The following is a 26,772-nucleotide window of genomic DNA, read 5'->3' as shown; positions in this document are numbered from 1 at the left end:
AACCTCAGCTTGAGACCCTGGAGAGCCATGAATGGAGCTGTGGCTCAGTGGTAGAGCATCTGCTTGGGAAGCAGAAGGTCCCAGGTTCAATCCCCGGCATCTCCAAAAAAGGGTCCAGGCAAATAGGTGTGAAAAACCTCAGCTCGAGACCCTGGAGAGCCATGAATGGAGCTGTGGCTCAGTGGTAGAGCATCTGCTTGGGAAGCAGAAGGTCCCAGGTTCAATCCCCGGCATCTCCAAAAAAGGGTCCAGGCAAATAGGTGTGAAAAACCTCCGCTTGAGACCCTGGAGAGTCGCTGCCAGTCTGAGAAGACAATACTGACTTTGATGGACCCAGGAGGGTCTGATTCAGTATAAGGCAGCTTCGTATGTTCATATGTTGGGGGACAGGATCTTCCCTCTCCTTCAACAAAACCCCCTCCCATTGCAAGCCCATGCACTCCAGCGGTGCCTTCGAAGCCGCTGCCTCTTATGGGTGAGATTACAGTATTGCCGGGACTACGGAGGAGCTGCTAAACCACAACAAAGACAAAACTCTCCGTGTTAAAACACCATTCTGACTGTTGGATCCATGCGGCAGCCGTGTTGGTCTGAAGCAGTTGAACAAAGCAGGAGTCCAGTAGCACCTTTAAGACCAACCCATTTTTATTTAGAACATCAGCTTTCGTGTGCTCTTAAACACACTTCCTCAGACGAGGAATCCGGCACAGTGAGCAAAGCCATACGTATGTATAAGTTATGTACGGCTTTGCTCACTGTGCCGGATTCCTCGTCTCATGAAGTGTGCTTAAGAGCACACGAAAGCTGACGTTCTAAATAAAACTGGGTTGGTCTTAGAGGTGCCCTTCTGACTGTGTAATGAGTAGTAGTATCAAAATACGAAGAGTATCATCAACACAAAACGTATTCAGTCACGCAGAAAGTTAAAACCTCATTCGTTCCTCAGTGCTACGACTGTCCTTATATGGCACAAAGCCGCTATATTGCATTCCAGTGTTATATTTGAGAAAAGGTCCAACGGAGAACCGGTCCACTTAGCAAGCCATTTCGGATCTCAAATCCTCCTTCTGGGGACCAATCCTGTATGTTATGTGCAATTTTCTAGGTCCAGTAGTGCCAAAAGTTATCCAATCATCATCCGTGTCAATCCAGAATTCCTAGCTTTCTCTGATTTTCACCCATAATAGCGGGAAGGCCATAATTAACACATTGGGCGTATGTGACTCACTATACCAGATTCCTTGTCTGGTGAAGTGTGCTTAGAGTACACGGAAGCTTACATTCTGAATAAAACTAAGTTGGTTTTAAAGCTGCAACTTGATTCCTATTTTGTTCTACTACTTTAGACTACTTGGCTCTATCTATTTAAGATTAGGTAGCGGAGATATAAACTTTATAAAGGACACAGACAAACACAAACATGCTTAAAACATTAGCCGCCCCATCTGCTAAGCCCTGTTGGAGAGCCCCGTGGCATAGAGTGGTAAGCTGCAGTACTGCAGTCCAAACTCTGCTCATGACCAGAGTTCAATCCCAGCGAAAGCTGGGTTCAGATAGCCAGCTCGAGGTTAACTCAGACTTCCATCCTTCTGAGGTCAGTAAAACAAGTAACCAGCTTGCTGGGGGGAAAGTGTAGAGGACTGGAGAAGGCAATGGCAAACCACCCAGAGTTGAAAACGACTGGTGCTTGCACAAGGGACCACCTTTATCTTTTTAAAACATTAGCACTCAGTCTTAAAGGCGCTTTCTTTGTATCTCTCCTGTGCGATTCAGGGAATGTGGAATTCACTGCCATGAGGTGGTGTATTGGCCACTGTGTGACACAGAGTGTTGGACTGGATGGGCCACTGGCCTGATCCAACATGGCTTCTCTTATGTTCTTATGTGACACAGAGTGTTGGACTGGAGGGGCCATTGGCCTGATCCAACAGGGCTTCTCTTATGTTCTTCTGTGACACAGAGTGTTGGACTGGAGGGGCCACTGGCCTGATCCAACAGGGCTTCTCTTATGTTCTTATGTGACACAGTGTTGGACTGCATGGGCCACTGGCCTGATCCAACATGGCTTCTCTTATGTTCTTATGAACTGGGCCAAGGAAGCGCTGGCTCTTTCCTTCCTTCCCCAGGGGACCAGGAGGGGGAGGAGCCTCAGCCAATAGAAGGAAGAGAGGCTTGGCTCTCCAGCCAGTGGAGAAAATAGAAACTTTGCTCTGTAGCTCCTGAGCAAGCCTGGCAAAGCAAGGTGTGATGCAGAAGGAAGCAAGAGAGAGGGAGAAGGAAGCAGATGACAGCCAGTTGCTCGGGGACCTGATAGGAGCCCTCTGGAGGCCTCTAGAGCAATAAACTCAAACCCTACAAAACATTTTCAAGTGACAACATCTGCTTATAAAACTGATGAGAGATGGGATTGCTTTTTTTTGGGGGGGGGGGTGTTGGGTTTGCAGACCAGACCCAGAAGGGAGTAGGGACCAGTCTCTCTGCCTCGAGCTCCACAGTTTCCAAGTCTGCTCATGCCCCCACCACAGCTCCCCGAGGGGCTTGGCCTTCTCCTGCTTTCTTTCTTTTGGGTTTTACAACCTCAGGCTCTGCATTTCTGGCCTGGTCTTGATCAGCCTTCCACCCACGTCGAGCCGAGGCCCCGCGTGACCATCTTAATCCCTGGGGTTTCTGTAACAGCCAGCTTTTCCCTCCCTGTTTGAGCAAGCCCAAAGTCTCCCAGGGTGGATTAGGAGGGCCGAGACAGATCTCGAGCATGCGCTTGGGGGAGGGCCGGTCCACAGGTTAACCCCAGCTTCATTCCTCCCCACCCCTGCCCCGTACTCCCCTCCCCAAAATCCCTTTCCTCAGCACAACAGGATGTGCTCTGGGCGAGAAACGGCCCACCTCTCAAGGCCTTCCGAAGCTGGGTTGGCTGCCAGCAAGGGAACGCTCCAGTCAACTGTCAGATACCTGCTCGACAAGCAGCCGCGTGTCCGACAGGCAACCAGCCAGCGCGGAAGGAACTGAAGCAGCAACAGCCGTGGAAAGAAATCTTTTGGAGACGCTTGTTTCGGTCGCAGCTGCGCTGCTCAAGACTCCAGAAACGGGGCTGGGCGGAGGGGAGAGGCACACTTCGGCCTTTCAAGCTCTGCTCAGCGGGGAAGGTGAGGGGGCCTGATGGGCCACATCAACACTTCCCAGCCCTGAAGCCAGCAGAAGCACAAAGCAGTAACAGTGCCTCTGAGCAAATGCACAGTTCAGGGGTGTCAAACTTGAGGCCCGAGGGCTGAATCAGGCCCCCGGAGGGCTCCTATCAGGCCCCCAAGCGACTGGCTGTCATCTGCTTCCTTCTCCCTCTCTCTTGCTTCCTTCTGTATCACAGCTTGTGATACAGCGTCACATAAGAACACATATCTGTGTCACATAAGAACATAAGAGAAGCCCTGTTGGATCAGGCCAGTGGCCCATCCAGTCCAACACTCTGTGTCACATAAGAACAGAAGAGAAGCCATGTTGGATCAGGCCAATGGCCCATCCAGTCCAACACTCTGTGTCACATAAGAACATAAGAGAAGCCCTGTTGGGTCAGGCCAGTGGCCCATCCAGTCCAACACTCTGTGGCACGTAAGAACATAAGAGAAGCCATGTTGGATCAGGCCAGTGGCCCATCCAGTCCAACACTCTGTGTCACATAAGAACATAAGAGAAGCCCTGTTGGGTCAGGCCAGTGGTCCATCCAGTCCAACACTCTGTGGCACGTAAGAACATAAGAGAAGCCATGTTGGATCAGGCCAGTGGCCCATCCAGTCCAACACTCTGTGTCACATAAGAACATAAGAGAAGCCCTGTTGGGTCAGGCCAGTGGCCCATCCAGTCCAACACTCTGTGGCACGTAAGAACATAAGAGAAGCCATGTTGGATCAGGCCAGTGGCCCATCCAGTCCAACACTCTGTGTCACATAAGAACATAAGAGAAGCCCTGTTGGATCAGGCCAGTGGCCCATCCAGTCCAACTCTCTCTGTCACATAAGAACATAAGAGAAGCCCTGTTGGATCAGGCCAATGGCCCATCCAGTCCAACACTCTGTGTCACATAAGAGAAGCCATGTTGGATCAGGCCAATAACCCATCCAGTCCAACACTCTGGGTCACAGAAGAACATCAGAGAAGCCCTGTTGGATCAGGCCAATGGCCCCTCCAGTCCAACACTGTGTCACATAAGAACATAAGAGAAGCCCTGTTGGATCAGGCCAATGGCCCATCCAGTCCAACACTCTTTGTCACATAAGAGAAGCCCTGTTGGATCAGGCCAATGCCCATCTAGTCCAACACACTGTGTCATACAGTGGCCAAAAACCAGAGGTGCCATCAGGAGGTCCACCAGTCAGGCCAGGAAGCCCTCCCACTGTGCCCCCAACTCCAAAAACCAAAAAGCACCAATCCTGGGCCATCCAAGAATACAAAGCATCACTGCCCCAGATATAAGAATATAAGAGAAGCCGTGCTGAATCAGGCCAAAGGCCCATCCAGTCCAACACTCTGTGTCACACAGTGGCCAAAAAACCCCAAGTGCCATCAGGAGGTCTACCAGTGGGGCCAGGACACTAGAAGCCCTCCCACTGTGCCCCCACAAGCACCAAGAATTCAGAGCATCACTGCCCCCAGACAGAGTTCCAACAATACGCTGTGGCTAATAGCCACTGATGGACCTCTGCTCCATATGCTTATCCACCCCCTCTTGAAGCTATGCTTGTAGCAGCCACCACCTCCTGTGGCAGTGAATTCCACATGTTAATCACCCTTTGGGTGAAGGACTTCCTTTTATCCGTTCTAACCCGACTGCTCAGCAATTTCATCGAATGCCCACGAGTTCTCGTATTGTGAGAAAGGGAGAAAAGGACTTCTTTCTCTACTTTCTCCATCCCACGCAGAATCTTGTAAACCTCTCTCATGTCACCCCACAGTCGACGTTTCTCCAAGCTAAGGAGCCCTCAGCCACAGCTCTACCCACAACATCCCTTCAAGGGGCACAACCCCGGCCCCGATCCCCACGAGGGCATACCCAACAAAACAGCGGAGACGGTGAGCAGGACAAAAACGTGTCTCTGTACGAAGATCTTGACGCTCTCCCGGGTGATGGTGTACATCTGCTTTCGGACTTGGGCAGCTCGCTTTCCCCAGACATGGCGGAAGCGCTGTCCCCGGCCACCTGACCCGAGGCGCTTGGAGGACCCCTCGTTCAAGAAGAGGCTGTTGACGTGGCTTTGTCGTTCGCCCATCATGGGGCTCAGGCCCTCGGCCAGGAGGCTGGGTTCCCGGGAAGCTACACGGGGAGAAGCGGAGAAAGGGCAAGAAGGTCAGAGAGATGGTGACCACAGTCCCGGTCCCAGCAGCTAATTACAGAGGCTGATTACCAAACCGATCTAGGACACCACATGACCCAGAACACAAGGAGGGTGTTGTGCTTAGAGGAGCTCTGGGTGCCAAACCTAAAGCCAGCTAAGCAGCTACTCTATTGGACAGCCGCAGGGTAAGAAAGGGTTCCAAATCGCAACAGGAATGTGGCATTTCTTCCCCAGGGAGAAGCCAAAGGCACCCAGGAACCAAACCCTCAAAGTCTCCTTGGGTGCCCATGAACATATATGAGGATATGAAGCTGCCTTCTACTGAATCAGACCCTCCCTGGGTCCCTCAAAGTCAGTCTTGCCCACTCAGACTGGCAGTGGCTCTCCAGGGTCTCAAGCGGAGGCTTTTCACGCCTACTTGCCTGGACCCTTTTTTGTTGAGAGATGCCAGGGATTGAACCTGGGACCTTCTGCTTACCAAGCAGATGCTCTACCACTGAGCCACCATCCCTCCCTAACATATATCAAGCTGCCTTCTACTGAAACTGACCCCCTCAGTCCATCAAAGTCAGCCTTGTCTCCTCAGACTGGCAGCGGCTCTCCAGCGGAGGTTTTTCACACCTATTTGCCTGGACCCTTTTGAATTGGAGATGCCGGGGATTGAATCTGGGACCTTCTGCTCACCAAGCAGATGCTCTACCACTGAGCCAAAGTCCCTCTCCTAAAAAATATGCTACTGGAGTGAACATATGAAGCTGCCCTATACTGAATCAGAGCCCCCTGGGTCCATCAAAGTCAGTCTTGTCTACTCAAACCGGCAGTGGCTCTTTCTCCAGCGGAGGTTTTTCATGCCTACTTGCCTGAACCCTTCTTAGTTGGGAGATGCCGGGGATCGAACCTGGGACCTTCTGCTTGCCAAGCAGATGCTCTGCCACTCAGCCACCGTCCCTCCCCATGTGAAGTACTATCAACTCACAGCTGATGTATGGTGACTTCTCACGGGATTTGCAAGGAAAAAGTAGGGAGGTGGTTTGCCCTTGCCTGCCTCTGCGTAGCCTTCCTTGGTGGTCTCCCACCCATAGACTAAGCCGGGCAGACCTGTTTAGCTTCTGAGATCTGACAATCCTGGGTCATCCAGGTAAAGGCAAGAAACAGCGGCAGCTATTGTTTTATTTATTTAATTTTCAGCTTTTTGCCTGCCCTCCCCATAAGCAGGCTCAGACAGGTAACAACAAACAATAAAGACTTAGTACCAGGCCTTGAATTCAGCAGGAACTCACAGGAGCACAGCTCCTGAACCTTTCCAATGCTCCCCCCTCCTCCCCACCTACCTTGTCCATTGACTAGGAGGTGCAGCTGCATAACAATCCCTGGATTAGGAGAATGGGCAGCCAGACAGCCCTCAGGGTCTTTGACACCTTCCCAGCAGCCCTCATTCACCCCTGGAGAAGCCCACGCCACCCTTTCTCTGCTTCTTATGTGATTTTGGGTGGTGGGTGACTTGCTGGCCTTTTGACTGCGGGGGGCGGCCCAAGAGAGCCCCAGGTGAGAGAGGCCTGTTTGGCCTGGCTGGATCTCTAGCCAGCCCAAAGAGGCCTCGCTCACCCGGGGCTCTCCTTTCATGCACTGGGTTGCTTTTGGCTGGGGGGGGCAACATATGCTAATGAGTTATGCTAATGAGCTCCACCACCTATTTTTCTACAAAACGACCCCTGCTTTGTGCAATATTTAAACTATCTCTGGTGCGAACTTATATCTCCTTTCTCCTGTACTCTGTACTATAAGATTGCTTTTGCTGGAAATGTCAAACGAAACAGGTATTTTAACAAGAAGATTTACCATACAAAATACCGAAATGTTGATGATGTAAAGCGGAGATGATAATATGTGACAATGTATGTATTTGAAGGAAGTATAGCAGTTGCAGACTTGTATTTCATGGAAGTACTTTATATGCAGACTGATGTGTAACTTTTAATTTCTTATCCCTTCTCTACCCCTTATCCCCCGTTTCTAGAAACTAATAAAGACCTTTACAAATTAAAATATCGCAATTATTAACATTAAATTTAAATAAAACCCACGGATAACACGCAATAACCAACGATGGCACCGTCCCATCGCTCTGCCTCCTTTGGCTCCCATCTAAGTCCCAAGTGTTATAGAGAGATGGTAGTTCGTATTGGAGAAACCAGCAAGTGGCCAGTAGCAGCTGACCCCATGTCCAGAAATATAGGCAGAGGCCAATATAGAAGATATTGGATTTATATCCCGCCCTCCACTCCAAAGAGTCTCAGAGTGGCTCGCAATCTCCTTTACCTTCCTCCCCCACAACAGACTCCCTGTGAGGTGGGTGGGGCTGGAGAGGGCTCTCACAGCAGCTGCCCTTTCAAGGCCAGAGTCTCAGAGCAGCTCACAATCTCCTTTCCCTTCCTCCCCCACAATAAGCACCCTGTGAGGTGGGTGGGGCTGGAGAGGGCTCTCACAGCAGCTGCCCTTTCAAGGACAACCTCTGTCAGAGCTCTGGCTGACCCGAGGCCATTCCAGCAGGTGCAAGTGGAGGAGTGGGGAATCAAACCCGGTTCTCCCAGGTAAGAGTCCACACACTTAACCACTACACCAAACTGGCTCTCCAATATAGGTGGATCTCCAGCGCGTCACCACAAGCCTCGTGCATCAAGTCCCACCAGGCCCAGATCTAGACAAGGAGATTGTTCCACCTGGCCACAGCCTGCTTGGAGCTAAGGCTGGGGATCACCAGTAGATCTTGATCCAGCAAGCGCAATGATCTTTGGGGGACATACTGAGACAAGATGATCCTGAAGGCGTGTTGGTCCCAGACCGCATAGGGCTTGGAAGGTCAAAACCGTTGCCTACCTCTGTGTAGCAGCCCTGAACTCCATTGGTACCCCAATTCAGACCAGAGCTGACCCTGATTGGCTTCTTACGAGATTAGACCAATAAGGTCCCCTTAACACCTTCAAAGAAGATACTGGATTTATATCCTCCCCTATACTCTGAATCTCAGAGCAGTCTACAATCTCCTTTCCCTTCCTCCCCGAAACAGACACCCTGTGAGGAAGGTGGGGCGGAGAGAGCTCTCACAAAAGCTGCCCTTTCAAGGACAAAGCCTCAGAGCAGCCTACAATCACCTTTCCCTTCTTCCCTCACAACAGACACCCTGTGAGGCGGGTAGGGCTGAGAGAGCTCTCCCAGAAGCTGCCCTTTCAAGGACAGATTCTCAGAGCGGCCTACAATCTCCTTTCCCTTCCTCCCGCACAACAGACAACCTGTGAGGCAGGTGGGCTGAGAGAACTCTCCCAGAAGCTGCCCCTTTCAAGGACAAAGCCTCAGAGCAGCCTACAATCACCTTTCCCTTCTTCCCTCACAACAGATACCCTGTGAAGCATGTGGGGCTGAGAGCTCTCCCAGAAGCTGCCCTTTCAAGGACAGAGCCTCAGAGCGGCCTACAATCTCCTTTACCTTCCTCCCCCACAACAGACACCCTGTGAGGCGGATGGGGCTGAGAGAGCTCTCCCAGAAGCTGCCCTTTCAAGGACAGAGCCTCAGAGCGGCCGACAATCTCCTTTACCTTCCTCCCCCACAACAGACACCCTGTGAGGCGGATGGGGCTGAGAGAGCACTCCCAGAAGCTGCCCTTTCAGGGACAACTCTGCGAGAGCTCTGGCTAACCCAAGGCCATTCCAGCAGCTGCAGGTGGAGGAGTGGGGAATCGAACCCGGTTCTCCCAGATAAGAGTCCGCGCACTTAACCACGACACCAAACTGGCTCTCAAAGCAGGGTCCGATTGGCATAAGGCAGTCTTATCTAAGGTCTGAGATTCTATTTACTTGAGACAGTCAAGGCTGAGCAGGGACTGCTCTTGAGCGAATGGCCGCCTTCTAGCTGGGGTCCCTTGGTGGGCACGAGCATTCTGCCAAGTCCCCAGGCAGCCCGATACAATGGAAACTTGAGAAGATCAAAACCCAAGAAACGTTCACAAGAGCTTTGGGGTATTGGTGACAAGGAGCGCAGCAGCCACCAACAGCGCAACAGGGTTCGACCTTTCGCTCCATCGTGAGCCTTTTCCAGCAGAGATGCCCGCAAGGCTTCTCCACGCACGGGCGTTGCCAGCCCCTGAGGAAGGAGGTGGCACCCCTCAAGCTGTCTGCCAGGCTCCTGTTCCAACCCAGCAGTTACAAACTCTCCAGCTGATCAGTCCAGCAAGTTCGCTATCCCGGCTGGGCTCAACAAGTTCCAAGGCACAGTCCTGATGGTTGCTTGCCCCCAAAAGTAAAAAAGAAGTCCTGGGGCGCCAGAAGGCAATTTCACCGCGAGCTCCAGGGATCCAGCACTCACTTCTTTTGTGTGCTGTAAAGAAAAAGCTATCACAGGGAAAGTGGGCACTGACTCCCAGAGGAAAAGGAAAGGTCCCCTGGGCAAGCACCTGTCGTTTTCAACTCTGGGGTGACGTTTTCACGGCAGACTTTTTACGGGGTGGTTTGCCACTGCCTTCCCCAGTCCTCTACACTTCCCCCCCAACAAGCTGGAAACTCCTTTCACCGACCTCGGAAGGATGGAAGGCCGAGTCAACCTCAAGCCGGCTACCTGAAAACCCAGCTTCCGCCGGGGATCATGTGCAAGGTCATGTGCAAAACTCAGGTCATGTGCAAAACTTAGGACTGCAGTACTGCAGCTTTAACACTCTGTGCCATGGGGCTCCCAGAAGCTCACGCTTAAACAGGCGTTTGCCAGCCTGGACTTCTTCTGTACTTTTGGGGACAAGTGACCACCACAGCTGCCCCTTGGAACTTATATTCTGCTCCCACAGACTAGCCTGAACTAGCCTGTTCAGTTCAGCCCCAGCATCTTTCCCACCAGTCCAAGGAAGAGAAACCTACCGCTGTCTAAGACAAGGCTGGCTAAACTGTGGCTTGGGAGCCACATGTGGCTCTTTCACACACGTTGTGTGGCTCTCGAAGTCCCCATTTGTCTCTTTAAAGCACTTCTCCAAGCCAAGCCAGCCAGGGACTTGGAGAATGCATTTAAAGTTAAAGTTGCTTTCTTTCTACCTCTCCCTCTTGCCTCCCTTGCAGCTCTCAGACATCTGACATCCATGTCTTGCGGCTCTCAAACAGCAGACATTTATTCTACGTGGCTCTTACATTAAGCAAGGTTGGCCACCCCCGGTCTAAGAGAAGACGGTGTTCTACCCCTTCCCAGCTGGAAGAAAGGCACATTTCCCATTTAATTCTCCAACAGAGCAACACGCCAGGCCTCACGAAAGGGGGGCCATCGCAGCATGTCCTTCTTCTGGCTGCGGTTAGCAGAGCAGCTGTTTCAGAGTCGTCTCCTTCCCCGTTTCCTCCTAAGGCAAGGGAAGGGGAGCGTTCAGCCCGGAGCACCTGAGGACAGGCACACCTCCGCTGGCCTGGGCTCCACGGACACGCTGCCCGTTGCCCTCCAGAGGCTGCCTAGAGAAAGCGGCCCCCCTCTTGCCAGATCCTCCACCCAAGGAAACAGATGCCGCCAGCCCCAGAGCCCCTCCCGAGACCCCCTCCCCGATGCCAAAGGGACCCACCTGGAGGAGCAGCTGGGCTCTGCCAGTCTCCTTCTTGCTTTCGGTGCCAAAAGCCAGCCGAGATTCTACTTAAAGGTGCGGAGGGGGAGGAGGGGGGGGAAGGAGGAGGAGGAGATGCCGGAGGTGGAGGGGGGGGGCACTCCAGCACCTGCCAGCATCAGAGCAGGAAGAGTTAACCCACTCAGTGCCAGCACAGCAGCAGGAGGGAGGGAGGGGAGGGCTAGCCAGACATGGAATCTCTGGCTCCCACACCCAGGAGGGACACCTTTAGACCCCACCCTTCCTGCAAACAGTAGTGGACCCGCTCCCCCTTTTATCCTTACAGGCAAGGACTCCGCACTCCCCAAGAGAGGAGAAGGAAGGCTTTCTCCTCTGCAAGGAGGCCCTGCCCGGTCTACGGCTCTGACGGCAGGGTCTCCCCAATCCAGACGAGCAGAAGAGACGCCCAGCGCACAGAGGGTCCCTGGCGGTGCCATCTCCAGCGGAAGCCACCCAGGAGAGCTGGAAGGCCGCTGCCACCAGGCTGAGGGGCACCAGAACATATATATGAACATACGAAGCTGCCTTATACTGAATCAGACCCTCGGTCCATCAAAGTCAGTATTGTCTACTCAGACTGGCAGCGGCTCTCCAGGGTCTCAAGCGGAGGTTTTTCACACCTTTTTGCCTGGACCCTTTTTTGGAGATGCCAGGGATTGAACCTGGGACCTTCTGCTTACCAAGCAGATGCTCTACCACTGAGCCACCGTCCCTCCCCTCACCAAGGCCTGACCCTTCTCAGAAGAGCCCAGCTGGAGCTGGCCGAGCAGCCAACAGAGACAGAGAGCGGGCCTCTGCCCACACAGGCGAAGAGCACCCCCCCAAGGGTAAGGTAAGGTAAGGTAAAATTTTATTTGTATCCCGCCCTCCCCGCCTAGGCAGGCTCAGGGCGGCTAACAACATCTCATACATATACAATAATAAATATAAAAACTTTAAATTTAACGATAAAACTTAAATTTAACATCATTTAAAAACCAGTTAATGTATTTAAAAATTCATAATTTAAATTAATCTGGCAGCAATGGTGGCGTTCTGACGCTAGTTCTGCCGATTTGATTAGTCTCCCTCCTGCTTCTCTTTCAGCCCCCCAGCTTCCCAAGAGGCCTATGCCGTTTGTCTGCTGAGGAGCCTGATTCACACAGAGACCAGAGTGAGGAACAAGCTGGGTTCGATTCCTCGCTCGGCCGAGGCTAGCTAGTCACGGACACTCCACCTGACCCGCTTCTCAGGCTTGTTGTGAGGGAACCAGGGAGGAGAGAAGAAGGGGGTCGGCCATTTTGGGTCAGCAAGGATCACATCCCCGCCTTCAGCCAGACACCCTGAGGGCTTTTAGCCCCAACTGCCCGGTGGAACGTGCGTGGACACCAGCGGTCTATCTTCAAGCGACGCGTGCCGGGGAAGGATCTCCCCTTCCTCTGGAAGCCCTGCTGAGCAATCGCTACCCAAGACCCTCCTCTCTGAAGCCTCTCCAAAGCAGAACCAGGCAGTGCTGATAAAGACTCAGCCCCAGTGCCCAGCATGTGCCCCCCTGCCAACCACCATCCCCGCGGAAAGAGCCGCGTGAGAAGAATTGGAAGGGACTGAAATGCCACCGGTCACGTGGGCACACCTACATGTTCCCCACTGCTGGGAGGCAGAGAAAGCCCCCCCCCGCCTTCTGCAGCGGGCCCTGAGCACAGCTCATGCATGGAGCTCCCCCGGCCCACGAGCGCAGGCAGCCAGTCCAGCATCTCCCCGCCGGGACTGTGGACTGCCCTGGAATGTGGGGGTTCTATGCAGGCAAGCACAGGCTGACTGCCAGCACTGGCTCTTCCACTAGGCATTTGCCTAGGGCGCTAGCCCTAGAGGGGCCCCCAACTTTTTGTTTCAAAAAAATTCCTTCCCCTCCCCGCCCTGAATTGCTGCTGTCTTCCCCCACCCCGTTGCCACCGCTTCTCACTGCCTCCTTCCCCTCCCTCCCCTGAATCGCAGCTGCCTTCCGCCCCTTGCCGCTTCTTCCCACCTCCTTCCCCTCTCCGAATCGCTGCTGTCGTCCCCCCACGTTGCCACCGCAATGGGAGAGTGGGGGGTGGGCAGCAGGGCAGCCTGGGCTGGCCCTGCTCACAGCCGCTGCTGGCACTTAAAGGCACGTGAGCCAGTGGCCGCCGGTGCTTCCTGTGGCAGGGAGTTCCATCAGCTACTTATTTGCTGCGTGAAACAGGGCTGGCCTGCCTGCCTTTTGGCCATCCGAAGCCGCTGTCGAGCCATCCTATTTTGGGTTGCCCTTTCCTAGGCCTACCAGTCCCTTTCATCTGCGCTGCGCGCGCATAAGACCAGGACTGCGCCCAGCCTTCCAAGAAGGCCTCCCCACAAGAGCATCCCCACACAGTCAGTTGCTGATAACCCCATAGCTTGGCGCTGGCTGGGCCCCACCTCTGCCTCGGGCTGAGTCAGCACTTTCATCTAGCACTTCGGCTCCAAGATAGCGTTTCCCAGGGGTCGTTTTGTTGAAAAATAGCTGTTGGAGCACATTAGCATACCTAATTAGTATATGCCCCCCCCCCAGCCAAAAGCAACCGGACACGAGAAAGGAGAGCCCCGGGCGAGTGAGGCCTGCCCGGGCGAGTGAGGCCTGCGGTCGCCCAGTGCTCTCCTGGGCTGCGCCCCCACCAACTAAAAGCCACCAGACACAAGAAAGGAGAGCCTCGGGCGAGTGAGGCCTGCTTGGGCAGGCTGCAGTCGCTCAGTGCTCTCCTGGGCTGCCCCCCCACCAACCAAAAGCGACCTGACACAAGAAAGGGGAGCCCTGGGCGAGTGAGGCCTGCTTGGGCAAGCTGTGCTTGCTCAGTGCTCTCCTGGGCTGCCCTCCCCCAGCCAAAAGCGACTGGACACAAGAAAGGGGAGCCCCAGGCGAGCAAAGCCTTCTTGGGCTGGCTAGAGATCCAGCAAGGCCAAGCAGACCTCACTCACCTGGAGCTGCTGGGCCGCTCCCCCTCCTACAGTCAAAAGGCTGGCAAGCCACCTGCCACCCAAAATCACATAGGAAGTGGAGAAAGGGTGGCATGGGCTTTTCCAGGGGTTCATGAGGGCTGCTGGGGGTGTGGGTGGCTGGCTGCCCGCTCTCCTAATCCAGGGATTGTTATGCAGCTGCACCTCCTATTCAATGGAGGAGGAGGAAAGGCGTCAGAAAGGTTCCTCCGGAGCTGTGCTCCTGTGAGCTCCTGCTGAATTCCGAGGCCTGGCGTTTCCCCTCCAGTTGCTGGGACTCCACACCCGTGTGAGGATTCTGGGCTCTCACATGCATCCCTTGACACCCATGCGCACTGAACCCCGGCTGCAACACCGGCTCCCACTCAGCCAGTCTGGAGAGACCCCACCTGGGCTCCTCCAAAGTCCCCCTGGTCCCTGCCCTGGAGGAGAGAAGCCCCGCTGCCAAACCCCACCCCCCAAAATGATCTCCTCTGATCTCAGAAGCTCAGCAGGGCCGACTGGCGAGGCCTTAGAGGGGGAGACCTCCCAGGATTCCAGGAGGCAGCAAGCCATCAGCTTCCCCCCCCCACAACACACAATTATTTGTGGGCCAGTTCAGCAGCAGTGCCGGATTGAACCCTGTGGAGGCCCCTAGGCAGTCAAATTATCTCAGGGGCCCCCTTGCAAATTATCTCACCGTCGAAGTCCCCACTCCGCCGCTTGCGGCCCTCACTGCAGCCTGCAGGTTCCTTCTCAAAAGCCCTCTTGCCAAAGCTGCAAGGGAGAGGCAAACTTGGCGATGACACCAGCAGCAAGTGGGGCAAAGAGTGGCCTCAGTGGCTGGCTGTGCATGCAGGCTGGGAGGGCTGCAAGCGGGGAAGGGGGAGCCGGGTGGGGCCCCTAAAGGGGTGGGGCCCCATAGGCCAGTGTATAGTTGGCCTAATGGTTCATCCAGCCCTGCTCAGCAGCTCCAACCTCAAAGCCCCCTGCCAAGGGGAGCCATCTTGGGCTGCAAGAGAAGAGGCTCTCTTTTCTTTGTGGGGGCAGTATTTGTGAGTTTCCTGCATTGTGCAGGGGGTTGGACTAGATGGCCCTGGAGGTCCCTTCCAACTCTATGATTCTAACTTCCTGACTGTTAGAGCGATTCCTCAGTGGAACAGACTTCCTCTTTGGGGATGGTGGGCTCTCCTTCCTTGGAGGTTTTTAAGCAGAGGCTAGATGATCACCTGACAGCAATGAAGATCCTGAGAATTTAGGTGGAGGTGTTTGTGAGTTTCCTGCATTGTGCAGGGGGTTGGACTAGATGACCCTGGAGGTCCCTTCCAACTCTAGGGTTCTATGATTCTCCTTCCTTGGAGGTTTTTGAGCAGAGGCTAGATGGCCACCTGACAGCAATGAAGATCGTATGAATTTAGGGGGAGGCGTTTGTGAGTTTCCTGCATTGTGCAGGGGGTTGGACTAGATGACCCTGGGGATCCCTTCCAACTCTAGGATTCTATGACAGCAATGAGGATCCTGTGAATTTAGGGGGAGGTCCTTGTGAGTTTCCTGCATTGTGCAGGGGGTTGGACTAGATAACCCTGGAGGTTCCTCCAACTCTAGGATTCTATGACAGCAATGAAGATCCTGTGGATTTAGGGGGAGGTCCTTGAGAGTTCCCTGCCTTGTGCAGGGGGTTGGACTAGATGACCCTGGAGGTCCCTTCCAACTCTATGGTTCTATGATTCTCCTTCCTTGGAGGTTTTTGAGCAGAGGCTAGATGGCCATCTGACAGCAATGAAGATCGTACGAATTTAGGGGGAGGCGTTTGTGAGTTTCCTGCATTCTGCAGGGGGTTGGACTAGATGACCCTGGAGGTCCCTTCCAACTCTAGGATTCTATGACAGCAATGAAGATCCTGTGGATTTAGGGGGAGGCGAGTTCCCTGCCTTGTGCAGGGGGTTGGACTAGATGACCCTGGAGGTCCCTTCCAACTCTAGGGTTCTGAGGCAGCCTGGACTCCAGGAGCGCCTGGGGTGCCCCCCACCCCTCCTCCTCCCACGGCTGCGCCCAGGATCGCCCCCAGGCAGGCAGGCAGGCCAGAGCCCGCCCAGGTGCCCTGCGGGGGAGGGGGTTGCCTCTGCCCAGCCCTGCCCTCCTGCCAGGCGCTCCCGCTTTGCCCCAGAAGCTGCCCCCCGGCGGGGAAAGCGCGGGGCCGCCCGCCACAGCCGCGGGAGCGCCACAGCCCCGACCCTCCCCGCGCGCGCCCCCTGCCCGGCCCGGCCCGTCGGTCGCCTGCACTCACGCATCCCGCCCGGCCCCGGGGAGACTGCTGCTGCTGCTGCAAAGCGCCCGCCTGCCGCCGCCAAGCTCCGGGAAGGAAGGAAGGAAAGAAGGAGGAGGGGGACGCGCGGGCGTGGGGGCGAGGCGCGCAACCGGCGGCCAGCGCAGCGCCGGGGGTAGGATGGCGGGAGCGAGGGAGGGAAGGAGGCCAGCCGCCGCCACCCCCCTCCCCGAGAGGCGCGCGCGCTCTCCCGCCCTCCCTGCAGCAGCCGCCCCCGTCGGGCCGGGGGGCGCCGCTCCTGCAAGACGCCAAGAGCCCCCCCAGGCGGGCCAGACTTGCAGCAGCGCGGGGGGCTGCGGCCTTCTTGGCCCGAGGGGGCCCCCCCGGGAAGGGATCTCTGGGCAGGGGGCGCCTCCTCCCTTCCCCAAAGGGGCGGCGGGGAAGCCGGAGGACCGGGGGGAGGGGGGGGGGCTGCGCGGCCAGGCCAGCTTGGAGGGGGGGGGGGCAGGGGCGTGACGAGGATTTTAAACGTGTGGCTTTTCAAAAAGTCCGGGGGGCGCCCTTTCCCGTCCCCTGCGGGCCTTGCTGCTTTTCATAAGCTTCCTTCTGGCCAAAAGAGGGGGCACGGCCTGCGCCCCGGTGGCCCCCCTGCAAGTCAGGGGGCGGTGCCCCCGCAAGCCCCCCCCGGGGGGCTACAGGCCTGGGTCTGAAGCAGCAGGACGAAGTGGGAGACCTTGAAGACCCCCACCCCACCCCTTCCCCTCGTTTCCTCCTGGGGTGGGGGGAGACCCACACTCCAATCAGTTTCCCCGAGGAACCCGGTGCGCCCCCCCCCCCCAAGAAGGCAGAAGAAAACATTTCTTTGAAGAAACCGAAGGGGGCTGTTGAGCCGGCAAAGTTGAGCTCTCCCCCCCCCCTTCCCGGGGCATGTGCAAAGTGCCCGCCGCGCCGCCACCCACCCCAAGCAAGCAGGCACCTTCCGGGCCCAGCGGAGCACCGACGGCCGCGCCCCTCTCTCTCCCGCCCGCACCGCTGGCCTCCCCGCAGCTCGGCTCCCTCCACGTGTCGAGGAGAGCGCCACGTGGAGCGCCGCCTCCGGGCCTCTCGCTCGGCCTGCCTGACCTACCTCGCAGGGCTGGCGGGGAGGCCGCGCGGAGCTCCGCCAGCGAGAGCCCAGAATGGTGCGCCCGGGAGGGAGGAAGCCGCAGCCGCTGATCCCCAGCCAGGACCTCCCTCCCCACGTAGCTGCCGCCGGATCCCTCTCAGGGCACCGAATGGGGATTTGAACCCATCACCCGCTCCCACGCCGGCTGGGGCCCACTGGCGTCTCCGGAAAGCAGGGGAGAGTTTCAGCTTTCCCTTCCTTCGATCCGAGCGGGCAGCCGTGTTGGTCTGAAGCAGCTGAACAAAGCGGGAGTCAAGTGGCGCCTTAAAGACCAACCCGGTTTTATGGAGAACGGCAGCTTTGGTGTGCTCTCTCAGCACGCTTCATCAGACGAGGAATCCAGCACAGACTGGATTTGGGGAGGGACGGTGGCTCAGTGTTAGAGCATCTGCTTGGGAAGCAGGAGGTCCCAGGTTCAATCCCCACTGGCATCTCCAACTCTAAAGGGTCCAAGCAAATAGGCGGGAGAAACCTCAGCTGGAGACCTTGGAGAGCGGCTGCCAGTCTGAGTAGACAATTCTGACTTTGATCCACCCAGGGGGCTCCGATTCAATATAAGGCAGCTTCAGATGTTCATGACTGCTGGATTCCTCATCTGATGAAGTGTGCTTAGAGAGCGCACGAAAGCTTACGTTCCCAATAAAAATTGGTCTTAAAGGTGCCACTTGACTCCTGCTTCCCTTCCTTGTTTGTAAATCCCGCTCCGAGAAACCCAGACCACCGGTTGCTCCCTGCGGGGTCCCACCCGTGTCCCCTGTGGCCCCGATGCCCTCCAGAGTGAGCCTTGCAGCCTTCCTTCCACAAGCGCCTCCTTTCCCGGCGGGAGCTGAAAGGCACCTTCAAGACAGGAAGTGTCCACGGCCAAGCACCCGCTTCTTCCGTGGCAACCCACTTCTACGCAGGAGATGCCTGCAGACCGCATCCACGGAACTCCCAAGGACTGGCATTTCTGTCCCCCCGCCCCCAGTGATGCCCCACCTGCTCAAACGATTCCCCCAATTCATCAGCCTCCAGGTACCTTCCTAGACAGGTACGCGCAGAAACAAGCCCTGCTACATTCCAGACACCCTCTCCCAAGAAGGGGAGCTACCTGGGGAAGGAGCGGCACGCCTCCCCCCGCCCCCCCCTCCCGCGAGCTGCATGCAGGGAGAAATAAACGGGGTTTCTCGGCTGCTTCCCCGCAGGACGTGCGTTTTGACTCCTCAAAGTCACAGTGACTTCTAGGCCTCGTCCCGCCGGAGAGCCTGACCTCCCAGCGTCAGGTTGTCTTAATTGGGGATGAAGCCCAAAATAGATGCCAGCTGCCACAAGAGCGGCCCGCTTCCAGAAGCTAGGGTGAGAAAAGGGTTTCCCCCGCCGTTCTGAGTTACATTCGGCCTCTCCAGTGGCCCCGCTGGAGACACGGAGCGGCAGGCCTCCAAAGCGTGTCACGGTGCCCCCTTTTTCAAGGCTGGTGGAAACAAAGGCTTCAAAGCCAGGATTGTGTTCTGAGATTTGGGGCAGGGCAGCCCCGCTTGCCAGTCACGGTTTTTGCAGGACCCACAAGCGATATTCTCCAGCACCAGGCCGGCAACTCTCAGAAAACAACCCGGGAACAACCCAGAACCCCCCTTTTGGCCTTTGCCAAGGCACCCATCCCCCCAGAGGGAACGCAAACCAGGCCCTTGACGAAACTAGTTCTCATGTGCTTCAGTCAGGTTGAACAAACAAGTGAGAGAGCAGCCTTTCTTTCTTGATCACCTCTTGGCCCTCTCCCACCCACCCACCCCTCAAAACCCCACCACCCCCTTTTGGCATTTCAAAAAAGCTTTTAGTTTTTAAAGATTTTAATCACCTGCCCTAGAAGCACAAAAGGTCTAGAAGCCTCAATTAGCCGATCCAGACATGGATGCGGCTTGCTGGGAATCGACCCAGCCGTTCTGCCCGCCCACCCACCCGGCTCCAGCAGTTTCACTTTGGAGGATGAAGGACTCGAGGTGGCGGGCTCTTTATTTGCACTGAAGTTTCCATCATCACAAAGACCAGTCTTAATTGCACACCAGCGCCAGCCGTCCGGGCAGGGAGCAGCCAGGGAGCAGCCTCTCCACATGCTCCATCTTCCGTGGACGGGGCTGGGCACACAGCGTGACTTTTCTTGGGGAAGCTCCGGGCTTACATTTTGGGAGGGAAAATCTGCCAGCCTCCACCCTGGCCATTTTAGTAAATGCACCCACGAGGCCGAGGCCGAGACACGCCGCTGTGCCGGTGGAAGCGCTGTGAGCTGAAAAAGAGAAAAAGGAGAGGTCAGAACTAGCATCACAGGGACAGGACTCCTTCCCCGTTTTCCTGTCATCTTTCGTGAGCCGGTCTGGTGTAGTGGTTACGTGCACGGACTCTTATCTGGGAGAACCAGGTTTGATTCCCCACTCCTCCACTGGAATGCAGCTGCTGGAATGGCCTTGGGTCAGCCAGGGCTCTCTTATCTGGGAGAACCGGGTTGATTCCCCACTCCTCCACTTGCACCTGCTGGAATGGCCTTGGGTCAGCCATAGCTCTTGCAGGAGTTGTCCTTGAAAGGGCAGCTTCTGTCAGAGCTCTCTCAGCCCCACCCACCTCACAGGGTGTCTGTTGTGGAGGAAAGAGATAAAGGAGATTGTAAGCTGCTCTGAGACTCTGTCCTTGAAAAGGCAGCTGCTGTGAGAGCCCTCTCAGCCCCACCCACCTCACAGGGTGTCTGTTGTAGGGGGAGTAGGAGATTGTAAGCCGCTCTGAGTCTGATTCAGAGAGAAGGGCGGGGTATAAATCTGCAGTCTTCTTTACGTGCATTCATTATTGGCAGAGCTTTTTATGTAGCAGGAGCTCCTTTGCATATTAGGCCACACACCCCTAATGTAGCCGGTCGTCCAAGAGCTTACACAGTAGGCCCTGTAGAAAAGGAAAGGTCCCCTGTGCAAGCACCAGTCGTTTCCGTCTCTGGGGTGACGTTGCTTTCACACTGTTTTCACAGCAGACTTTTTTTTTTTTACGGGGTAGTTTGCCATTGCCTTCCCCAGACCTCTACACTTCCACCCTCCCCCCCACCCCCAGCAAGCTGGGGACTCATTTTACCGACCTCGGAAGTATGGAAGGCTGAGTCAACCTTGAGCAAGCTACCTGAAAACCCAGCTTCTGCCGGGGATCGAACTCAGGTCGTGAGCAGAGCTTAGGACTGCAGTACTGCAGCTGTAACACTCTGCGCCACGGGGCTCTTACAAGAAGCCCAAAATAGATGCCAAAACAGATGCCTGTAAGAGCCCTGCCCTGTGAACTCCAGGAGGATTGGCTACCTCAGGGGGGGTGCGGCCTAACATGCAAAGGAATTCCTGCTGCAAAAAAGAGCCCTTGATATTGGCAATTGGTTCTGTTCCCAGTGCCGTTCATTTTGAAAAGAAGTTTTTCTGGCTACTGCTTCTTGGCTTCGCATCTTACAGGGAGGCCATTTCCCAGGACTCTTTGCCCAAGGGCCTCTGGCCCACCAAGGCCCAAACAGACAGGAGAAAGGGCCCAGCTCCTGTAGGCTCTTCTAGGCCAAACAACACCCAAGCGTCTTGGGGCACCTCTTTTTAATTACCCTAGCAAAGTTAAGAAACGGGAGCTTCCTTTTTAGTCTGAAAATGAGGTCGCAACTCGAAAATGGAGCATTCTTTTTATGGGGGAAAGAGAGCAGTCCCAGGGATCCATTCTGTCTAGTCAAAGGAGCTTCTTCCCCCCCCCCTCCAACACAAGAGCCAGAGCGGAGCCCCCCCTCCCCATCAGAACGGATCTGCGGAGCCTGACCTGGAAGCCGCATTTTCTAGCACAAACCAAACAGCCGGTGAGGTTGCGGCTATTTAACGAGCTCTTGTTCTGCCTTTCGGCTAGAAAGGTTAAAAACCAGAAGCCGAGCATAAGACGACTTGCAAAGCAGAACGCGACGCACCAAGCGAGAGGCGTCAAGATGGCAGCGTCTCATCGGAGGGGCAGAAGGGCCAGAGCGCCACGGCGTTGCAGGCAAACTCCCTTGCCCCCACCCCCATAACCCCTCCGCTTGCTGTCAGCGTTAATTTTTTATTTATTAGTGACTTATTACTTTAGTTTTCTGTTCCGCCCTCTCCGCAAGTGGATTCAGGGCAGCTAACAGCACAGCTAGGAAAGACAGAAGGCCAAAGAAGAAGGGGACGGCAGAAGAGATGGCTGGAAAGCGTTACTGATGTAACAAACACGAATTTGAGCGGACTTCGGAGGAGGGTGGAAGACAAGGGGGTCTGGCGTGACTTGGTCCAGGGGGGTCGCAAAGAGTCGGACTCGACTGTGCGACTGAACAACAAAAACAGTCAATCAAAACACAATTTAAAATTACAAATTGTGATTTACAAATTACTCCTTTTTGTATAGTTTAAAATTCTGCAAAACTCCCTTTTCCAAACATTTTTATTCTACTGTAACAACCGTGCCTAAATGTTTGAGTACTTTGTACATCGGATTCGAATGGATTGGCTTCTTAAATTGTTTTTTATTAGTTATGTACTGTAATAATAAATAATCTGAATATGAAACAATAAAATTAACGATTAAAGTACATTTCGTGGTGGTACTCAAAGTTCAGAATAGGCGGGATCATCACTTTCTTTCTTCTGACAGCGACCCCTTGTGGTGGATATAATGCCTCACAAATGATGCAACTTGGTAGTGTAGAGCAGCGGTCCCAAACCCTTTTGGCACCACGGACCGGTTTTGTGGAAGACAATTTTTCCAGGGACTGGGCGATGTTTTCGGGATGATGCAACTGTGCACATTATTTTTATTAGCTTAGTGTGGTGGTTAAGTTTGCAGACTCTTATCTGGGAGAACCGGGTTTGATTCCCCACTCCTCCACTTGCACCTGCTGGAATGGCCTTGGGTCAGTCATAGTTCTCCCGAGAGTTGTCCTTGGAAGGGCAGCTGCCGTGAGAGCTCTCTCAGCCCCACCCACCTCACATGGTGTCTGTCGTGGGGGAGGAAGGGAAAGGAGATTGTAGGCTGCTCTGAGACTATGTCCTTGAAAGGGCAGCTGCTGTGAGAGCCCACTCAGCCCCACCCACCTCACAGGGTGTCTGTTGTGGGGGAGGAAGGGAAAGGAGATTGTAGGCTGCTCTGAGACTCTGTCCTTGAAAGGGCAGTTGCTGTGAGAGCCCTCTCCAGCCCCACCCACCTCACAGGGTGTCTGTCGTGGGGGAGGAAGGGAAAGGAGATTGTAGGCCGCTCTGAGACTCAGAAATTTGGAGTGGAGGGCAGGATGTAAATATTACTACTACTATATTGTAATATATAATGAAATAATTATACAACTCATGGCCCGGTTGCTAACAGGACATGGACCGGTACAGGTCCACAGCCCATGGTTTGGGGACCCCTGGTGTAGAGTGGCAATCCTCTCCTGTTAGATATTAAAGGCCCGTCGAAACAATTCAGTTTTGCAGGCCCTGCGGAACTGGGAGAGGTGCCACAGATCCCTTATGGCCTCCGGGAGGGGCGTTCCACATTGTTGGTGCTGCCACTGAGAAGGCCGTCGCTCGTGTGGAGCACACTCTGGCCTCCCTTGGTCTGGGAACAGACAACAGATTTAAGAGGCACCGTTCAGTCTCTCCAGACACCGAGGCCGTGCGCGTGCCCCCTGCCCTTCATTTTATCCTGAAAACAACCCTGTGAGATAGTCCGGCACTGAGGAAGACTGGCCCAAGATCACAGCGAACTCTTTCCCTCAGCAAAAGGGGTGCAGCACCCTCACCCCGAGGACCCAGCCCGACTCAGGAGAGCAGCAGGACGTTCTCCTTTCTGGATGGGCCTCTGAAGTTGGGGGCACCGGGAACTTACCCAATCCGTTATTGGTTATTAGCCAGGAGCGCTAAGTGGAGACTCTGCGCTCAGAGGAATTATACCTCACTTCTACCACGTGCTAAAGCAGGGGCGGGGAACCTCCATCCCAAGGGCCATACACGGCCCTCAAGGTCTCTTGGTGTGGCCCTCGGGGATTGCTGGGCCGAACCGAGCCATGCGGCAGCCTCTCTGGGGCCTGGCTGGCCAGCAAGGATCATGGGGCCCAGCCACGCTGTGCAGCAGCCTCCCCAGGGCCAGGCAGGGATCATAGGGCCCCGATGTACTGTGCAGCAGCCTCCCTGGGGCCTGGCTGGCTGTTCGGCCAGAATTGCTGCAGGGCCTGGAAAAGTTACTGTCCCAGTTCAGTTTGCACTTGATTATCTCAGATGGTGTGACCTAATATGCTAATGAGTGCGTGACTTAATATGCTAATATTAGGGGATGTGGTCTAATATGCTACTGAGTTCCTGCTGGGCTTTCCCCCCCTGGGCCTATGCATTTGCCTAGCACAGCAGGCTGGGTGTGTGTGTGTGTGTGTGTGCGCCCGCGCCAGATTAGGCTCTCCCCACATGACTTCAAATAGAAAAACAATTATTTGCATTAATTTTGCTGGCCTGAAATCATTCTCCCTCGGCGGAGCACTGTTTTTTTAAGTTGATAATTTTGCGTGGTCCACGAATGATGTTATAAATATCCATATTTCCATAGTTTCACACACGTTCGTAGCAGCTAAATTCGCAATTGCCCTGGTTTGGAAGCAACAAACTCCTCCTTCGAGACAGGCATGGTGGCTGAAATCGTGGGATTATTTTGTCTTAGATAAGCTCGCCTATGATTTGGATCCTCGTTGCTCCTCCCAAACCGCTTCCCTAGACTTTATGTGCAAATGGCGTCCCTTTATTGATAAAGGACAGCAGGAACCCTAATGACTCATGCCATGCTATTTTGATGTCATGTCAACTAATGTCGTAATTAGCCTTTAATAGCTAAGGTTGTATGTTTCCATTTCCCTATTTTATATTGGTGCATGCTACACATCTGTTGATGTCTCATCACTATTGTACCTTGAACTTTATATTAATAAAGCTTTTCAAAAAATTTTTTAAAAAAATCCATATGGCCCTTGGCAGAAAAAGGGTTCCCCACCCCTGTGCTAAAGGGAAGGTCTGACCTCAGTGCTCTAGCGAGGGCCTCCAGCACACAAGTCACTGGTGGATTTGGGATTTTAGCTATTCGGGACACTCTCCGTCCGCCTTTCTCCCATCAGGAAACAGGGCTCTAGACCCGGTGGGCAGAACGGAGCGGGCCCAGAAGAGAGCAACGAGGACGGCCACGGGCCTGGAGACCAAGCCCTAGGAGGAAAGCCTTGGGAACTTTCACTCTGGAGAAGAGGACGTTGGGAGGGGAACAGAATCGCTCTCTTGAAGTATCTGAAAAGCTGTCGCTTAAGAGGAGAGCAGGGAGCTTTCCATTTTGGCAGGAGAGGACTCACAACGATGGGTTTAAACAAAGGGGAGAACGTACCAGCTGGACAGTAGGTTTTGGGGTGGGTTTTTTGACAGTAAAAGAAGTTCAGCAATGTAATCAGCTGCCTCAGGAGGTGGTGAACTCCCCCCTCGCTGGCAGCCTTCAAGCAGCAGCCGGATGAACACAGATGAGGGCTGCTTTAAGGCTGATCCTGCACTAAGCGAAATGGCCTGCATGAGCCCTGCGACTCTATGATTCTAGACGGACTTTCAGACTTGGTCTAGCAAATGCCTCTTAATTTAATTTTTCAATTTATACCTCGCCCTATCCTGCAAAAAAGGTAAAGGCAGTCCCCTGCGCAAGCACCAGTCGTTTCCGACTCTGGGCTGACGTTCCTTTCACAACGTTTTCACGGCGGACTTTTTACGGGGTGGTTTGCCATTGCCTTCCCCAGTCCTCTACGCTTTCCCCCCCAGCAAGCTGGGTAATTTTGCCGACCTCGGAAAGATGGACGGCTGAGTCAACCTGGAGCCAGCTGCCTGAACTGGGATCGAACTCAGGTCGTGAGCAGATAGTTTGGACTGCAGTACTGCGGCTTTACCACTCTGCGCCACGGGTTAAGAGCCCCGTGGGGGCAGAGTGGTAAAGCCGCAGTACTGCAGTCCTAAGCTCTGCTCACGACCTGAGTTCGATCCTGGCGGAAGCTGGGTTCAGGTAGCTGGCTCAAGGCTGACTCAGCCTTCCATCCTTCCGAGGTCGGTCAAAGGAGTCCCCAGCTTGCTGGGGGGGAAAGTGTAAAGGACTGGGGAAGGCAATGGCAAACCACCCCGTAAAAAGTCTGCCATGAAAATGCTGTGAGAGCCACGTCACCCCAGAGTCGGAAACGACCTGTGCTTGCACAGGGAACTACCTTTATCCTTTTTTTGCTATTGGATTTATATCCCGTCCTCCACTCCGAAGAGTCTCAGAGCGGCTCACAATCTCCTTTACCTTCCTCCCCCCACAACAGACACCCTGTGAGGTGGGTGGGGCTGGAGAGGGCTCTCACAGCAGCTGCCCTTTCAAGGACAACCTCTGCCAGAGCTATGGCTGACCCAAGGCCATCTCAGCAGGTGCAAGTGGAGGAGTGGGGAATCAAACCCGGTTCTCCCAGATAAGAGTCTGCACACTTAACCACTACACCAAACTGGCTATCCCGCAAGCAGGCTCTGGGCGGCTTACATTAAAACCTTACAGAAACATTAAACAACCCACATCCAGACTAGACAATATCATGATTACAGAATCTGCAGAATTATCAAAGCAAGTTCATACAGGAACAAGAATTCCTTCTACCTCAGGCTGCTTGGGGCTCTGCTGGTTAAAGCCGGCACATGAATTGGGGCCCCCCAAAACAGAATGACACTTGGCAAAAGATCTCGGCGGATTCGCAGCCAAATCTGCTTGCTTCTCCTAGCTGGAAGCCAGGAGGCCGTTCCGTCAACCAGCAGGAGCCGTGCCATCAGCCTGGGCTTTTTCAGGGCCTGGACAAGTGTGGCAAGGCTGTGTGGGCGCAGAGCAGGGGTGTGGCCTGCAAGGTCAAAGAGCAGGGCCCTCTGCTCCATCGGCAGCTCCTTCGGCCGCTCAGACTGACCTCTAGCTCCGAGGATGATGCCGGTCGAGCAGCCGCCGATGAAGTAGTTCACGGGGTCATCCGGCGCATCTCGGATCTGTGCGCTGAGGCATGCGGTCACCCCAAAGACGGCTCCTAGAGTAGCTGCAAAAAAAGACCCAAACAGGGCAGGTGTTATTTTCTAAGGGCAGGAGGAAGCCAGAGCAGGCTTGTGTCCCGTTCCGTCGTCCTCTGCAGGCTCCGAGCCAGAGGAAATGCAAGCCCGGCAGAAACACCGACACTTGCAAAAGGCACATCGGTGCTTATTTGGAAAGGCAGGCCCCCAAGACTGGGTATCACCGTGCCCCCTGCACACTTGGAAGGACCACAATCCTTGCTAACATTTGGGACTAAAGCAGGGGTCGTTTTGTAGAAAAACAGGTGGTGGAGCACATCCAGGGACTGTTATGCAGCTGCACCTCCTATTCAATGGACAAGGTGGGGGGGAGGAAGAGGGGGGAACCCTGAGGAACAGGT

General features: G+C 54.8%; 1 protein-coding gene across 1 annotated transcript in view; it reads left to right on the top strand.

Moving 5' to 3' along the window:
• INSR (insulin receptor) overlaps positions 1-26,772 on the top strand; it is a 138,500-nt gene that overhangs the window by 92,168 nt on the left and 19,560 nt on the right. The window contains exons 4-8 of the mRNA XM_060233110.1: positions 2,848-3,143; positions 5,147-5,335; positions 16,061-16,334; positions 26,101-26,365; positions 26,494-26,588. Of these exons, the coding sequence (XP_060089093.1) occupies positions 2,848-3,143; positions 5,147-5,335; positions 16,061-16,334; positions 26,101-26,365; positions 26,494-26,588 (1,119 nt within the window). The remainder of the gene's footprint in view (positions 1-2,847; positions 3,144-5,146; positions 5,336-16,060; positions 16,335-26,100; positions 26,366-26,493; positions 26,589-26,772) is intronic.

This window comes from Heteronotia binoei, chromosome 2, assembly GCF_032191835.1.
Source record: "Heteronotia binoei isolate CCM8104 ecotype False Entrance Well chromosome 2, APGP_CSIRO_Hbin_v1, whole genome shotgun sequence".
NCBI classification, from domain to species: domain Eukaryota; kingdom Metazoa; phylum Chordata; class Lepidosauria; order Squamata; family Gekkonidae; genus Heteronotia; species Heteronotia binoei.
The sequence above is the reverse complement of the archived record's forward strand: the minus strand, read 5'-3'. Positions and strand labels throughout refer to the sequence as shown.